This window comes from Diabrotica virgifera, chromosome 1, assembly GCF_917563875.1.
Source record: "Diabrotica virgifera virgifera chromosome 1, PGI_DIABVI_V3a".
In the NCBI taxonomy this organism is placed as follows: Eukaryota; Metazoa; Arthropoda; class Insecta; order Coleoptera; family Chrysomelidae; genus Diabrotica; species Diabrotica virgifera.
This window is the reverse complement of record NC_065443.1, coordinates 19,281,963-19,299,651: the sequence shown is the minus strand read 5'-3', so window position 1 is coordinate 19,299,651 and position 17,689 is coordinate 19,281,963. Positions and strand designations below refer to the sequence as shown.

At 32.5% G+C, this 17,689-nt stretch overlaps 1 protein-coding gene across 3 annotated transcripts in view; it reads right to left on the bottom strand.

Moving 5' to 3' along the window:
* Nucleotides 1-1,418: 1,418 nt before the first annotated feature.
* Nucleotides 1,419-17,689, bottom strand: part of LOC114324603 (anoctamin-10) — a 139,016-nt gene continuing 122,745 nt past the window's right edge. For all 3 annotated transcript variants that reach the window (XM_028272470.2, XM_050644204.1, XM_028272469.1), the window contains exon 11: nucleotides 1,419-1,900. In XM_028272470.2, coding sequence (XP_028128271.1) covers nucleotides 1,829-1,900 — 72 coding nt within the window. In that variant the 3' untranslated portion in view covers nucleotides 1,419-1,828. The remainder of the gene's footprint in view (nucleotides 1,901-17,689) is intronic.

Below are 17,689 nucleotides of genomic sequence, written 5' to 3'. Positions count from 1 at the left end.
ATTTTATTTGTAGCAATAACCATCTTTCAATGAACATTCAAAATACTCTTGTTTTGTTTTACCACGTTATAAACCTTTTTCCTCAAGAGCTTACCTCCACTGTTCTAATTTTTTAACTGCTTTCACTATTTCCTTCCACTACAGCATCAGGATGGATTAAGCACCAGGCAATAGTACCCTGTAGTATCGCTTCCTCGTCTGTTATTTTGGTGACCGTAACTGTTACGTTTTCCGTTAACTCAGCTTTTCTGTTAAATTACTCACACTAATTCTTCCATCTCGGTATTTTATTAGAGCTTTCCATAGAAAGCTTTTATTTTACTCTCACCCAGCCCAGTTTGAGGAAATACACACAAAATTCAATACTTCTCAAGTACAAATGTTACTGGCATTATTATATCTCTCGTTCTGACGACTTAGTTCTGACGTTCACATGACAGGCGCTTAACGCGCGATTACAACTACATACATTTTACTTGAGACCGTTAACAGGCTAACGCGCGTTTTAAGTCATTAAAAGGCACGTTAAGCGCCTGTCACGTGAACGGGCTCTAATACTATCTTTCATTTCACTATCAGCAAGTATACCAACTCCGTTTCTAGTGTTACTTGTCCCTACATATCACAATTTGTTTCGTTTACCTATTTCTTTCGCCCTTTGTCCTCTCCACCTAGTTTCTTGATTGCAAGAAATTTGTATTATTCTTCTTTTAAACGCATCTAGTAACTCCACATTCTTACCTGTAAGTCTTCCAAGATTTCAAGACTTCATCTTAATTTTTATAACTTGTAATGGTGTTCCTGCTGAAATAGTTCTCACCCGAAAATTCTAACGGAGACTCAGTTTGCTTTCAGAACATTTTATTTCAGGCGATGCCATAATTTCAGTATAACTTTTATTACATTGTCCATTACATTCAGGCCATAATATTTATTATCGTTATTATGGCCTGAAAAGATTTTTGGACGTTTGATGTCTGAATGCCTGTTGTGGGCGAGAGAACTTTAGCCCATGTGTAGAGGAAGTCGGCGCATCCCCCGCAGTTTGTTCTGATTGAATTAAGGTTTGCTCAAATCTTATAGAGAAGTTAAAATCTGTCAGGATTGTCTGTGATGTCCAGTAGAATATGGTAATGCAGATCAGACTTATTTTTCCACTATTCTCTCCATACGGCATTTAAGTCAAAATTGAAATGATGTAGCGCTTAAGCGAATTTCAGGGGGTAACCTGGGGCAAAGACGGTTTCCAAGAATATCGGGAACGTCGTTGTGGACTTGACAACAATAGTTAACGATTATCCATAATTTTGTTGTATTCTTCATGTTGGGTGGAGCTACGTTACTAAAGATGGGTAGCCTTATATTGGTCCAAAAATAGAGTCCAGTGGTTATTATGGTTAGAGGTTGAATAAAAAAAGTTTTGTTAAAATAGGAATTTATTACAAAAATTTGTTAGTTACAGATAAATTTAAAAAACAAAAGTTAATTAAAAACCAATTATAATGAAGGCACATTTTAAGATCTTTTCCTCAAATTAAATAAATCTCGATTCATCTTATTTCTTCCATCAAAAAGCTTTTAGATACCTCCGAAGAAATTAACAATGATTACAAAATAGGAGAATGTGTAAAATTTATTATAAGCAATAAAACTTTTGGAAGAACATACATTTTTACAGAGGTTCCTGAATAACACTAAAAATGGGACGCAAGGACTATCACGTGATCCTGAGGGATCAAAAAGCGCACGGCACTGTTACTTGTAATTACCTACCCTTACAGGAACCTAATTCGATAAACTTAGTTAACCTAAATAACTTTATGGGAACTTATCGGTTGGCGCGGGACTCGTCGACAGTCTTGAATTTTCTTGTTAGTAAACCTTTATTTTTTTGAGATTTCTGAAAATAAAATAAAAACATTAGACATTTTGAAAGTTGTACTGGTAAAATATAATACACTACTTCAAGAAATTAACGCACGATCTTAAAAAGAACCATTTTTAATGTATCGAATTTCCTAAACCTGTTGTCCGATTTAAGTGATTTTTTTAATATGTTGTAGCCTGATTCTTTAACAATATCGCTGTAATAATATTGTTGCTGGACAGGTAAACTGTCATTGTATACAGGGAGTACCTATCAAACTGTGTTTTTTTCTCAAAGTTCAGTACAGCCTGTGAAATATTCTAGCATTTATAAAATACTGAAATTAAAACCCAACTGTAGTCTGATGTTTTCTTCACATTCTGTTTTTTTAATGCAATCGCTTATGTTGGATAATAAAAAACTAGGTACTTTAACAACTAGCCAAGTTTTTCATCAATTCAGGGTGTGCGACAAACTTTAATTTTTTTTTTACAAACCTTTTTTAATCTTTTTCCAGGGTGTTGAAATTTTTCTTACAAACTGATGATTTATTTATTACACAAAAATGAAAATAATCGATTGCGTTTTGATTAAAATCGAGTCTCTTGCCATCCTCTGACACCATGTTTCGGGATCTATCCTTTTTCAGAGGCTTTGCAAGAAGATCGATTTAAACCAGAACGAGCTGAGAAGATGGTATATATATATTCAAATATTTACACCGAAGGATGGTTAGACTGGACCCCGATTTTTGACCCTTCGCTTCGTTATCGATCATTCGTTATCTATATCTGTAGAGTGTACAGATAGCGAATGATCGATAACGAAGCGAAGGGTCAAAAATCAGGGTCCTCACCCAGACACGGATCTAGAAATTCATAATAGGGGGGGGACAGACTTACTTCAACAAATATTATATTTTCCAGATTTAGCCATACGACTCACATTTACTCTAAGGATAAAATACACTACATAATCCCAGATACCTACGGTATCAAAAGGATTGATTGACAATTCATGACTATTAATCTCACTGGTCGTTCTTTAGATACCATAAAGATTAACCTTTCTACCATCAATGGGTAGGTACGCTTGGATATCTAGTAAAATACAAATTTTTATATCTTCATTGTATCGCTAATTTGAAACGTGACTTTTCATGAGATTCCAAGGTTTATACACAGTGTAATGTATTTGCATTTTAAAATATCATTTTTGTTATTCTTTGAATTGAGAAAAATATTTCCGTTATTTATGGTTCCACCGGTACCCAAACAAATACGCCTGCAGATTATTTTTCAGAGAAGGCTGTTCTATTAGATTTTATGGCTTCTTTCAATTCTTTGGAAGCGGCTGTCGTGTAATTTAATGTTGTACTGATGGCTTGAAGTTTAGAGTTAACAGAAAAAAATAATAAATAATAAAAAATACTTATAGACTAAATACAATAGGGAGTCCATGGAACCGTTGACCTCCCCTGTATCCGCGCCTGTCCTGACCTTTAACGGGAAACGATGTCGACAACGAATCAAGTAATCTGTTAACCCAGGCACTAAAGTCCTTATTGGAAGTCCATAAGTTGGAATATTTTCCTAGCGTCGCCCGTTTGGACTTTAGATTACTGGTGCCTGGGTGCCTGATTTAACAGATTACTTGATTCGTTGTCGACATTCATTTCACTCATTTCGATTTTATTATTGCTCTAAAATCGGTTGAGATATGCAAATGAAATTTGGTGGGTTTTAAGAGGTAGTTATTGCGCATTTTTTGACATACAATTAAGAATTTTATATTCACCATTGCCGTGCATACGGGTAATATGACCTGTTTGCGCGCCAATAGAGAATATCTCAATCCTGAAAGTGTTAAGCACTCTGTCTCTTTTGTTAAGCATGTCCTCTCCACACTGTCACTATTCTTCTTTCTAAGTAGAGACAAAACCTAGCTTCACCTGTAAATAACACAGAACTCCATTCTTATAAGCTTTCAATGCACATGTTGTTGTGCTTATTTTGTTGTATCTCCTTTTTATATACATATAATAATTATTTTTCTAATGTGTTTGTCTCTTATTTAGAAGTACTTTTCAATTGTAACAAAATAATAAAAGAAATGATAGAAATATCGAGCTTACATCTCAAAATACAATTTACTCCGTAATTTAACTGTCTACCGATGTATGCCGAATGCATAGGAAAATGGCGCTTTTTGTAGCGGTGTTTAAGATTATTGTGAAATCTAATGGAAACTCTTATTTCCCGTCAAGTTATTCATACACGTAGAGATATATCATACAACTAGAGAATATTTCCTGAATTTACCGGATTCCTACCGAACTTGTCTCGAAATCGAAAAGGGTTCCAATGTAAAAATGTCAATCTGTCCATATTCGTTATGGCCGTAATTCATCATTTGGAAGGTTATTTCCCGTTTTCCGAAACGTATATATTTTCAGCATACACTAACATCCATGTTGGTTGTATTCAAGATTATACGTAGTTTTTATAAAACATACGATTTTGTTTACATAATTTTCTATAAAAGAGGTACCTACGTATTTATGGGGACTATTTACTTACATATTCTCGTAATATACATTACATCTCTCTCTCTCTCTCTCTCTCTCTCTCTCTCTCTCTCTCTCTCTCTCTTGCCGTTTTTTCATTACTAATGATCGAGATTTCCTTCAATTCTTCTTCTTGATGCACCTATCCGTGACGAATGTGTACTTAATGGCTGTCCATTTATGCTGTCGAAGGCTTTAGCAAAGTCTATAAAGGCCATTATCAAGGCTCTTCTGTATAATTTCGTCTATGATGATTCTTGCCGTTGAAATTTGTTCTATACAGGATCTTCCCCTTCTGAAACCAGCTTGTTCTTTTCTGAGAGTTGTGTCTGTTATATTGTTGATACTTTGATGAATAATACATGCTAATATTTTATTTATGGAACATAACAGCGTCATTCCTCTCCAGTTTTCGCATAGCTGTACGTCCCGTTTTTGGGAGCTTAACTATAATTCCATTATTCCATTCCGTAGGTAGGATTTCTTCAGCCCATATATCTGCTAATAGTGGTGCTATTAGCTCTCATGGTTCTCTCAGTGTCCGCTTTCCACAGTTCTGCTGGGATATCGTCCATTCCCGCTATCTTGTTGTTCCTCAGGTGCCGGATTGCTTCAGTTATTTCTTTCTTCGTTGGAGTTTCCTCCTTTATCCTTAGGTAATTTTCATTTGGCTCTACGTCGTTATCCTCTTGGAATGGCGGCTCATTTTCTTCTTCTGTCATGAGTTCGCTATAGTACATCTTTTTGTCGTGTTTGCTCTTCTGCTGTTGTAAGCAGTTGTCCTTGTTCGTCTTTAGTGGTTTATCACTGTTGAAGTTCTTATTTACAACACGTTTAGTGATTTTATCTAACTCTCTCTGATTATTACAACTAGAAAATATTTCCTGAATTTACAGGATTCCTACCGAACTTGTCTGGAAATCTAAAAGGGTTCCAATGTAAAAATATCAATCTGTCCATATTTGTTATGGCCGTAATTCATCATTTGGAAGGTTATTTCCCGTTTTCCGAAACGTATATATTTTCAGCATACACTAACATCCATGTTGGTTGTATTCAAGATTATACGTAGTTTTTATAAAACCTAGGATTTTTTTAAACGGTTTTCAAGAAAGTATTTATAAGGATTGTTAAGTTTACATATCCTCGTCATATACTTATATTTTTCATTACATATTAATTCAATAAATTCTTCTCTCTCTCTCTCTCTCTCTCTCTGTGTCTCTCTCTCTCTCTATCTCTCTCTATCTATTTATCTCTCTCTATCTACCTGTCTCTCTCTTTATCTCTCTTTATCTCTTTCTCTCTCTCTCTCTCTCTCTCTCTCTCTCTCTCTCTCTCTCTCTCTCTCTCTCTCTCTCTCGTCGTTTCCTCATTACTGAGGATCTTCTTTAATTCTAAGATATGTTGAGGGGTTGGTAAGACATACAAGAATTTGCAATTGTAGTAGCTAACCTCCATTGAGGAGAGGGTACTTTAAGAAGAAGATTAATTATTGATCCTTCAATGTTCATTAGATTTTTAATGAATTTTGTTTTGTAGAAATTTGCTTCATTTTTATCGAAACGGAAGGGTTGTAATATACAGTATGGTGCAAATGAAAGGAATCGTTATTTTTTAAACAGACGACTTTAAGGAAAATCCAGAAACAGGTCGATTTTTATTTTTAAATTATGATTTTTTGACATATATATCATATTAGTGACGTCATTCATTTGAGCGTGATGACGTAATCGGTGAGTTTTTAAATGAGAATAGGGTTCGTTTGCTAGCTCATTTGAAAGGTTATTTAATTCTCCATTCAGTATTATAAACATTAACACCATATACAGGGTGTCCAAAAATTTTTTTAATTCAATTGTTTAATACAAAAAGAAGAATGTATGTAACATTATATTTAATTCACAATACATTTTACTGCTGTCAGAAAACATAAAAAAGTTTTGCTTGACAAATAAACTTCTTTTTGCTTAAATTCAATGTTTACCACGTTGACGGACAGTGCGTCAAATGTATAAGAAAGTGTTGTGACACTACATTTATGTATTTTTCAAAGTAGAATAGGGAAAATGCAATGTCTGTAGACGTTGTGTCACATTACATCAATCGAGATTAGACGTCTGTAGACGTTCTGTCCGTCAACGTGTTAAACTGCCAAGAGGAAGGTGGGTGGCAGCTTGAACATTTAGTTTAAACAAAAGAGCAATGTTTATTTGGCAAATAAACATTTATTTATGTTTTCTGACAGCAGTAAAATGTATTTTGAATTAAATAAATTACATATATTCTACACTTTGCGTCAAGTAATTTATTTAATTTTGTTTGGACACCCTGTATAAATAATTATAAAAATGTTTATATTACTGAATAGAGCATTAAATAACCTTTCAAATGAGCTGGCACACGACCCCTATTCTCATCTAAAAAACTCATCGATTACGTCATCACGTCCAGATGGATGACGTCACTAGTATAATAGATATTTCAAATGTATTATAATCAAAAAATAAAAATTGACTCTATTTAAGATCAGGATTTTTCCTTAAAGTCACCGGCTTACGAAATAACGAATTTCTTCCTTTCATTTGTACCATACTGTATATTGAATTGTACTTGAGTTTATCATCTCTAGAAGTCACTGGACACATCTTGGTAAAGGTATGGAACTGACAGTGGCGACGCGTGACTTTTTCTAAAGTGTTACCAAAACCAGATGTAGAAAAATCTTATTTAAAAAAATTATTTTGGACCTCCCAAACATAAGTTTTTCTTTTCAATCCTGCGGGATAAAATTAAACAAATCACTTTTCCCAAATTATATGTAATAGGTATAACGTATAACAATAAACAATAAACAAACAAAACTATTTTACCATACAATTTATATAAAAATAAACAAGTAGGAAAAAGAACATTGTTTTGAAAACTATTGTTTATATTTTAAGTCTTCCATTTTTAATAATCTCATTTTTTTCTTCAAAATTATATATAAAAAAGATATATACAAGGATAATGACATCTCAAGTAGTTGATCCATTACGCAGCGTCACTTTTCCATATTTAAAGGCACGTACACTGTAATCTGTAATAGGTACTAAACTAACGTTACCACAAAAAAAAATGGCAACAAAGCCTACTGATACACAGCGCACCCACGCCGTCGCTAGAGCCGTCGCTCCTTCAAAATTTTCAGAAACGAACCAGTCCCTACCGATAGCGTGGATCATCCTGCGTAACCACAAGCAAAAGTGGTAACAACGTATAATAACGTTTAACGGATTCACATAAACTTGCTAGTATTTTCGTACGTCTAGTTGGCTATTTACTGAATTAGGTACTATTAACAAATATTTCTGTTGGTAAAAAATAGAAATGGAATTATTTCATAGTAGTCATGAAATATTTATTTGCAAGATTTTGAACTGTTATCAATGGTAACAGTGGGTTCATGTAAGCGTCGCCAGTGGGAACTGAATATTAAATATTCAGTAATACAATTCTTCTGCTAAACTCCCCGTATGCGAAGGAACATTCTCGAGAACAACCTCGACTGAAATGATAAAACTTTTCACTTTTCGCTTTAAGAAAAACAGTTAAATCTTTAGTACATACTTACACAAAACGTGAAAGTTAGCCATAATTGTTTGATTATTCCCGAATTTTCCGCGGAGTTTAAACTTGTTCAGCAAAGCTGTTCCTAATGACAACCAAGTACCATTTTTCTAAAATATGTGCCGTAACGTTCAAATAATTTTTCCGAATCCCGTGAAGCTTCAACTACTTTTTAAAGATCGTAAATTTGAAAATGCCGTACTGCATAAATGCATTTCAAGTGCTATAAATTTTAAATATTTGAGCTAGGATGTAACGGGATCCCCTTTGCGTCGGGAAATTCATAATGTGCCATATTGGTACGTGAACTAAGGCGGCCAAAAGAAAAGCAACAAGTTCCTCCAAGTATAAAAAAGGGAGAGAGTAGCGACTCGACATGATGAGAACGATACGGTCTTTGGCATAAAACACTTTTTACTCTGGGAAAATTAGGAAAAAACACGTAAGAGTTATTTACCAGCAATTTTATAGCTGAAATCCAATCTTATGATTGTATATAGGTACTAATAATATTGGTATGCAAAGTCCGCAGATAGTATGCTATTTTTTATAAACAAATTAACGCTCCGAATTCGTGTTTCTTTTTCAATTATTGCTCTGTAACTCCGAAGATATTAACTTTAAAAATATCACAAGGAAAAAATTCCTGTAACTGGCTGTATACCATAAATCACAAAAAATAAAAACCTTATCTTGTAAAAGATATATTTAAAATCCTTAAAAAGAGTTATATCACAACATAACGTTTTCGGACTCAATATTCCATCATCAGTATTATCACCTAAAATAAGTATAACTATTTAAGTAAAGCAAACGTGATTTTAAATTTTGACAAAGGTAAAAAAGTTAATAGAAAGCAGTTATACTTACAGGTCACATTACATGTTTTAAGCCACCAAGATATATGGGTAAAAACCCTTAAGTTGTTTTAAAATTGTGAAGTTTAAAGTATATTATAAAATTTGAAAGGATGTTAAAACTATTCAAAGATTAACTCACGGCATCACATGACATCAACCATATTGGTTGTAAAATTTAAAGGTACAACCTCAGATGGCAGAGTTTAGATTATGAGAACTGAACTTATTGGCTCTCTGAACGATGTCAGTACTACGCTGTCAATGTGCCTTGAAAAACTGTAATAATATGTATAGTTTGGCTATACTTTGGCTGAATTAACTATACATATTATTACAGTTTTTCAAGGTACATTGACAGCCTAGTGCTGACATCGTTCAGAGAGCCTATAACGGTATTAGAAAGGACCCGATAGGACACTTCTTAAAAAAAAAAAGTTTAATTGCGATGAGTGGTTCCTGAGATACAACCGGTTAAAGTTGACCGGCATTTGCGACGAAGTTATAAACAATAGGATGGTCAATTTTGAACCATAAACTTTTTATTTCGGTCCTCTTTCTAGATATAAATTTTCATATCTTCCAGCGACTCATAACCTATAATAATAAAAACTATTGGTATTATGCGTGAAAAATGTCAAAAATCAATGAAAACGACCGTTGTGAAAAATACCGCTTTCTTAATTTAATTGAATCTAATAGTTTCCGAGATATTTTATTTGTTTATAAGCCAAAAATTGTTTATAACTTTAAAATATCCCTGAGCCCGCTAAATAGTCCAATTTCAATTCTGTAAAGTACGTTAGATATGTATAGTGCCTTTTTTATACGAAAATCATAGTTATTCTGGTGTAACAATTAACAATTTAATTGTTGCTAAGCTATCCGATTAATTTCCACCGGCTTCTGGAAATATAATTCATATATACCAAAAAGCTTTTATGTCACCAAGTTATTTAATAATTATTTATAAATAATAATTGCTTACCTACAATTTTTGTCGAAGCAACTCGTGAAAAAAATATATCTATGCAAAATTAAATTACGTTAATTTTTAATTTGGTATTTTTGGTTCAAGTTAAAATCTTCGAAGTTCCAGAGCAATAATTGAAAAAAAAAAAAACACGATTTCGGAGCGCTAATTTGTTTATAAAACATACGCTCTATAAAACATGCGCTCTCTGTGGACTTTGCATACCTATATTATTAACATATACAATCATAAGATTCGATTCCAGCAATAAAATTGATGGTAACTTTTCCTCGTTTTTTTCTAATTTGCCCAGAGTATACGGTCTTTGGCATAAAACACTTTTTACTCGATTTTCGCATAGGATCGATATATGCTAAAATAAAACGCACGAAACTCACACACAGAATTGCGATATTGAGAACAGGAACTCTTTATTTCAACGCTTCTTTGAGTATTTTTATCCCCTTTCTCTAAAGCGGTCATTCGCTCAATATAATGCCTTTCTTTTGTCAAAAGAATAACGTTTTTCTGTGAAAAAAACGTTATTTTATAGTTCATAAAATAAATACAATAAAGTTTTGATCCCATGACTTATATACAAGAATAAAAAACTGCTAAACGCCGTAAAATTCGCTCAATCGAGACTCACTTTGACACTGACGTTAGTAATTTCTTTTTTGGGAAATTCAGTTGTAGAAGTGACTGAAAATTACTACACAACCAACTCACCTGCTCATAGCCAATATTATTAATAGTAAACAGACATAAAAATAACATAAACCTTACGCCAATCAATAATTATTTATTTTCACCATTATAATGTATTGAAAACAAATGAGAAAATTATTTATTGTACAAAATAAAAATATTTTGTAAAAAAACTCCACAAAATTTTATGAGATTAGTAGACACTCCCACTATTTCCAATAATTCTTCTTTTTTTAATGAAAGATTAAGTTGATTTGAGCAGTAAATAGTGTGAGGTAGGAATTTATGTGTTGTATGTTTCCTATTCCGAATGTGTCAAAGTGAATCTCGGTAGAGCGAATTCAGTATACAAAAGATCTGATATGAATATTACGTGGCGCGAAAATGTATTTTCATTTTGATGCAAAATAAAATTTTAGTTTTAATTTAAACTATTTTTCCAAATATTTGCTAAATTTGAAGTAAAACGAAAGAGTAACTTTAATACAGTTTGAATTGTGAAACTCTTTCGTGCAAATTACATGATGAAAATACATTTTCGCGCCACGTAATATTCACATCAGATCTTTTGTAGCTGGAATACTGTATGCGCCACTCATTTTTACGGCGTTTAGCGGATTTTTATTCTCGTATCAGGAGCTTTTCAAAGTTTTTTATAAATTAAATATATGAAGTTAAATGCAATTTTTCTCGATTACACGTTAAGCTTTATAAATGGTCGCCTTTGTCGCATTATCTCCCAAATGATCTAGTGTCCATCGAATGTACACTAGATTTTCTTTCTATTCTAAACAGATTAAAAAAATATTGGGATGGCCGGTTAATGAACTCGGATTGCCCGTTGCCAGATCAAATTTAGCGTCGTAACCACTACAACTACAAAAACCATTTCGGGAATAATCGTTAATTTTATTATACTTTGTCATAACTTCTAAACGGCTTAACCGATTTTGATCACTAAACATGAGTTTGAAACGTATTCACAAGTAGTATCTGATACATCTAAGGTCAAGTTGATATCTGAAGCTATTACAGGAATTATTGAGCTTGAAAAACCGTTTTTCCCATAGGAAATAGATTTGATCATACTTATGAAGCCTATAACTTAAAAATTCGAATTTTCCCGGATATGAGGTATACACCGCCAGATTCGTCTAGAGTACTTCTACAAACGCTCAGATATTGGCGCAATTCGTAGTTTAAAATTTTGAGTAATTGTCGAAAAACCAAAATTTTCAAAGTTTAGTTTTTCAGTTTTTCGGCGATACTGAGCTGTGTGTATGTCTGATCCTGACAGCTTAAACACCATTTGAAAGCTTAACTCAACACTATTGATTTGGTATATTCTCGATTCTCCTGTCTCTTCTTGAACCGAAGATATATACCCCCAAAAAATATGCCGTTTTGTTCCTACCAAGTCCTATAGCTGGCTTATGGGTGGTCAAAAGTCACAAACTACACCGGTTCTGAATCGACCCTGACCCCCTCTTCAAACACAAAAAAAATGTGTGTGTACTTTGTACGCACGTAAGAAGATATTTTTCTATTATATAGGTAATTTAAACCAAGTAAATATACTTAAAAGGTTATTTGTACTTATTTTATTTAAAAATCAAACCAACTTTCTTATCTACCACTTTCAAAAAAGAAGAATATCTTCAAAAATTATATAATAATATACTTACAATCATAAAATCTATAAAATAAAAATAAAAAAATAATAACTTGCTTGGGGCTCGAACCCACTTCACGTTTACCGCGCCGTACGAAAGTTGACGGCATTTCAAACTGCACCACATTCGCGTGTACGTCATGTGGGAATATACACAAACTAAACGTTTACACCATAAATTTATATGAATTTAATAAAATTATTAGTTTGATTTTTGTCGAAATAAAATACAACAAAATATAGAGCAAGAAAACGATATATGAGATGAAGATTTGTAGAAAGTTTGTTCGTAATCAGATTATGTAAATTAAAGCATTGCCTACTAATAGGTAACTACATTATTTTGTTTACATTTTCCAAATAGATAGGTATTTCCAACTGAAACATTTAGAATTACGTACCTGCGGCTTTTCAAAACTATTTAAAAAGTCACTATAATTATAAATTTGATGTTATTTCTGTCCACACATCAATAAAAACTAATATTATACAATATTTTTGTTTACCGATAACCTCCATATTGAACAATTATTGACAGATCATTTCAACACCCAATCAGAGCCCGTATAACCACTAATACCATACTGTCGGTGTGCGCATGCGCGGGGATCAATCAAATTTTACCCTCAATCGATTCGCCGCTAAAGAAGAATATCTTCAAAAATTCAGATCGGTTTAACTTTTCAAGTCACATACATAAATACATACATATCCACAAACATTTTCCCTTTTTTAAATAGAAATTAAGTAATATTTCTGAGCTCGGTCACTTTTGAATGGTATAACCGATTTTAGACATGCATTGGAAAGGTAATGATCAGTACTATTATAAGTCGCAAAGGTGGGACTTAAATTTTCGAAGTTTTTGTGAGTTTTGGGGACGAGAACGAAAAACAGGCCCTAAATAGGAAGTACCGTAAAATCCACACCCTTGAACCAAAATGGATGGTTGACATATGAATGGGTGAGTCTTTTCCTGAACTTTAAGGTAGAAGTTGGCACAATTTTCAATTTATTTGTATATAGGGTGAGGCAGATAACTGGCCTATTAGAAATATCTCGAGAACTAAAGGCAACAGAATCATGAAAATTGGAGTAAAGGGGTTTTGAAGGATGATCTATTAAATGAAAATATTTTCATCTCTTTGCAACTTCCGGTTATACCGGAAGTTGCTTATAACTTCGTTTTTTTAAATGGGACACCCTGTATATTTTTACATTTTTGGATTCTCTTCGATGTCTTCTTTCTTAAAATATAAGGTTTTGTAATATTATACAGGGTATTTTAAAAGATAATTACGTTCTTTTATTAATTTCGTAGCAATATTCACACCCTGTAGAATTGTAGTAGTTTGACATCTAAAACTCTACTTACGTTCAAATGATTTTTAATATACTCTACTATTGTTAAGAATCATTAGTATAGCTAAATTTTTAATTTTAGTATACAGGGTTGGTCGAAACTCGGAATGAGTATTTTCTGAGTTTTCTTAAATGGAACACCCTGTATTTTTGTATTGTAGTGAAATGATATTTTATAGTACTTTTTTATTTCTTAAGCATTCCCTATACCTAACTGCTTTAATTTGTGAGTTATTGGTGATTCAAGCTAAACATTAATTGCAACAAAAAATACGTAAAATTTTATTAGGTTGGCCGTGAAAATACTCAATCCCAAATAATTTTTCAGAAATAAATACATATTAATCCAGACTGGTCCTTAAAATTACCAATAATGGTTTAGCTATCGAAATACCTACTTGGTTAAGATTGTTGGTGCGATTAACAATTAAGCACAAATTAAAGCAGTTAGGTATAGGGAATGCTTAAGAAATAAAAAAGTACCATAAAATATCATTTCATTACAATACTAAAATACAGGGTGTTCCATTTAAGAAAACTCAGAAAATACTCATTCCGAGTTTCGACCAACCCTGTATACTAAAATTAAAAACTTAGCTATACTAATGATTCTTAACAATAGCAGAGTATATTAAAAATCATTTGAACGTAAGTAGAGTTTTAGATGTCAAACTACTACAATTCTACAGGGTGTGAATGTTGCTACAAAATTAATAAATAAACGTAATTATCTTTTAAAATACCCTGTATAATATTACAAAACCTTATATTTTAAGAAAGAAGACATCGAAGAGAATCCAAAAATGTAAAAATATACAGGGTGTCCCATTTAAAAAAACGAAGTTATAAGCAACTTCCGGTATAACCGGAAGTTGCAAAGAGATGAAAATATTTTCATTTAATAGATCATCCTTCAAAACCCCCTTATTCCAATTTTCATGATTCTGCTGCCTTTAGTTCTCGAGATATTTCTAATAGGCCAGTTATCTGCCTCACCCTGTATAGTGTCGCGTGTAGGGGGTGTGGGTGTGCGCCACTGGCGAGAACTGCCGTTCTCTGGTAACATGTGTGAATTTCGTTGTAATTCATTTATTTCACCTTTCATCGATTTCATTTATTTGACCTTTTGTTATTAAGTAAGGAATAATGTAAATAAATTGGAGGCCTTTTTGACCATCAGCGACAAACATTGAGAGGTATTGACAAACGGTTGTATTCTGTCTTTCGGCAATTCTTTCTGATTGCTGACGGAGATACGTTCAGGCTTTGGTACAAGCGTAAGCTTGAGTACAAGTTATATAAATGATTTGTCAAGTTATCCTTAGTGATTAGCTCTTGTTCTTCTTCTTTTGGCATCATAACCTTGGATGGGTCTTGGCCTGTCTGGCTATGTCCTTCCGTTCCAACCTCTTTTCTGCAGCGTCACGCTAGGCGTCACGCTAGGTGTTAGGTGTAACTGCCCACAGTTAATACAATTTCAATATTATCTGCAATATTTAATGTTGCTGGCATTTCTACTAAATTATTATACTATTTACCAAACAGTAGATTTAATTCCTGTTACATTAAGTTTAATAATAGTCAAACAAATAAAAAAGATTTCTGTATTTGTTTGCGAATTCTGAACTGAATTCGATTTATTCTTTATGCTGTACCCCCCTGTACAGAAGCAATTCATCATTTTACTTTATTTTTCAGAAGTATTCACATGTATTATTTTTTCATCATCGTATTCCCATGACGTCTACCTCCCTTAATTCAATAAAGCGTGATGAAACGTGTTCAAAAACGACGAGCTAGAAATAATCAGATTATTGGTTTTGTACGGGATTATGTATGTATATAAAACTCCGGATGTAGGGTGAAGTTGGATAGAAAATTTTTAAAAAGAGTAAAACTAAACCGTTTTACATTGCAGACTGATACATATTTATCTTTTACTTTTTCGATAGCAGCAGCAGACTCGATTTGACATTTTCGGTTCTTAAAGTTTATCCTGTAAATTTTTGTAAAAAAAGTTTACAAAAATATACAAAAATGGTGAGGATTTCGGAAGGAGCATTCGCGGACGATGTGATGGTAGTTGCAGAAAGTGAACAAGACGTTCAAAGTAATATAGAAATCTGGAATGAAACACTAAAAAGATATGGATTGATTCTGAACAAAGAGAAAACAAAATTAATGAAGATAGGAGACAATAAAAAATTGAGCATTTCAATTGTTGACATGTTTGAGTATTTGGGCACTAAGATAGAGGATTCAGGAGATGAAGAAAAGGAAATCAATTCCAGAATAGAAAAATCTATGAAAACGTACTATTTAATGAACAAGGGTTTGATAGGAAAAAGACAAATTTCACTGAAAACCAAGATGAATGTATACAAGACGATATTCAGCTAAGTTGGTGGGGACATCTCCAACGTATGGAAGACCAACGACACGTTAGAAGAGTACGGGAAGACAAGACACGGAAAAAAGGAAAGAGGGGAAGCCCTAAAAAGACCTGAGAAAAAACAGGGAACTGCTAGTAGGAAGAGGAACCACTTGAAATAAAAGAAGACGAATGGCAATAAATAAAAAAGAATGGCAAGAAATAAAAAAGAATAGCGAAAATTTGTATACCAGTAATGTTTATATACCGGGTGTCCATTTATATTTTCCCCCCTTCTTAACTGCCTATAACTTCTAAACGACTCAAGATAGAAATATCCGATTTTCGCTGAAATGATTTATTTTAGTAAAAGTTTTGTTTGAATGGATTGAATTTTTTATATCGCTTTTAAATAAAAAAGGACGGATTTTTGAAAAAAACGTTGTTGACTTTTTTTATTGAAACATCCACTTTATTTTTTGTAAATTGAAAGAACGGTCATTTACTTATCCAGCGATATAAAGTTTTTTAAATCGGTTATCAAATGACTGAGCAATTAATTTTTAAAATGAGAGATGCAATGTGGAAATCACATAACATAATATCAATTTGCTTAGTTATGTTATTTAGTTATGTGATATCCACGTTGCACCTCTCATTTTAAAAATAAATTAATTACTCAGTCATTTGACAACCAATTTTAAAAAACTTTATATCGCTGGATAGGTGAATGACCGTTCCTTCAGTTTGCAAAAAATATACTGTGTGTTCCATTAGAAAAAAGTCAACAAAGTTTTTTTCAAAAATCCGGCATTTTTTTTTTTCGTAATTGAAAGCTATACAGCGTGTCTACTTAAGTTGGAAACATATGGGAAACTTTCTTGTTATGCATTTTACGAAAAAAGTTATTCTTTATAAAAAGTTCTGCATGCTCTAAAACCTAAGATTCAATCATCAGATATCAAATTTTCTCAATATTATACGAGGTATGTCAAAAAATATAAACTTCGTTCAAGAGTAAAGTACCTTTATTTCTCTCAATATCGAAAATTATTATTATGAAAAGTTGTTTGGAAATATAAACTAAGATCAAATATGCAATTACATGGTTCTAATCGGAAAAAAATATTTTCCAAATTTTTCTCAAATTTATTGATACCAACTTCGTTTTTATTTATTACACATACGATAACTCTTTTATTATTACTTTTACGAAAAAAAGGTATTCTTTATAAAAAGCTCTGTATGTCCTAAGGCCGAAGATACAACCATCAGATATCACATTTTATTAATTTTATACGAGGTATGTCAAAAAATATGAATTTCATTCAAGAGTAAAGTACCTTTATTTTTCGCAATATTGAAAACGGCTATTAAAAAAGTTGTTTAGAATTAAAAACTATGTTTCGATATGCAATAACATCCTTCTAATTGAAATATTGTGAAATATAAAGGTACTATAATCTTGAGCGAATTTCATATTGTTTGACACACCTCGTATAAAATTAATAAAAGTTGATATATCATGGTTGTGTCTTAGATTTTGGACCATGCAAAGCTTTTTATGAAGAATAACTTTTTGTCATAAAATGAATAATAAACGAGTTATCCTATTTGTAATAATTAAAAACGATGTTGGGTATCCATAACTTTGAGAAATTTTGTTTTTCCAACTAGCAGCATGTAATTGCATATTTGATC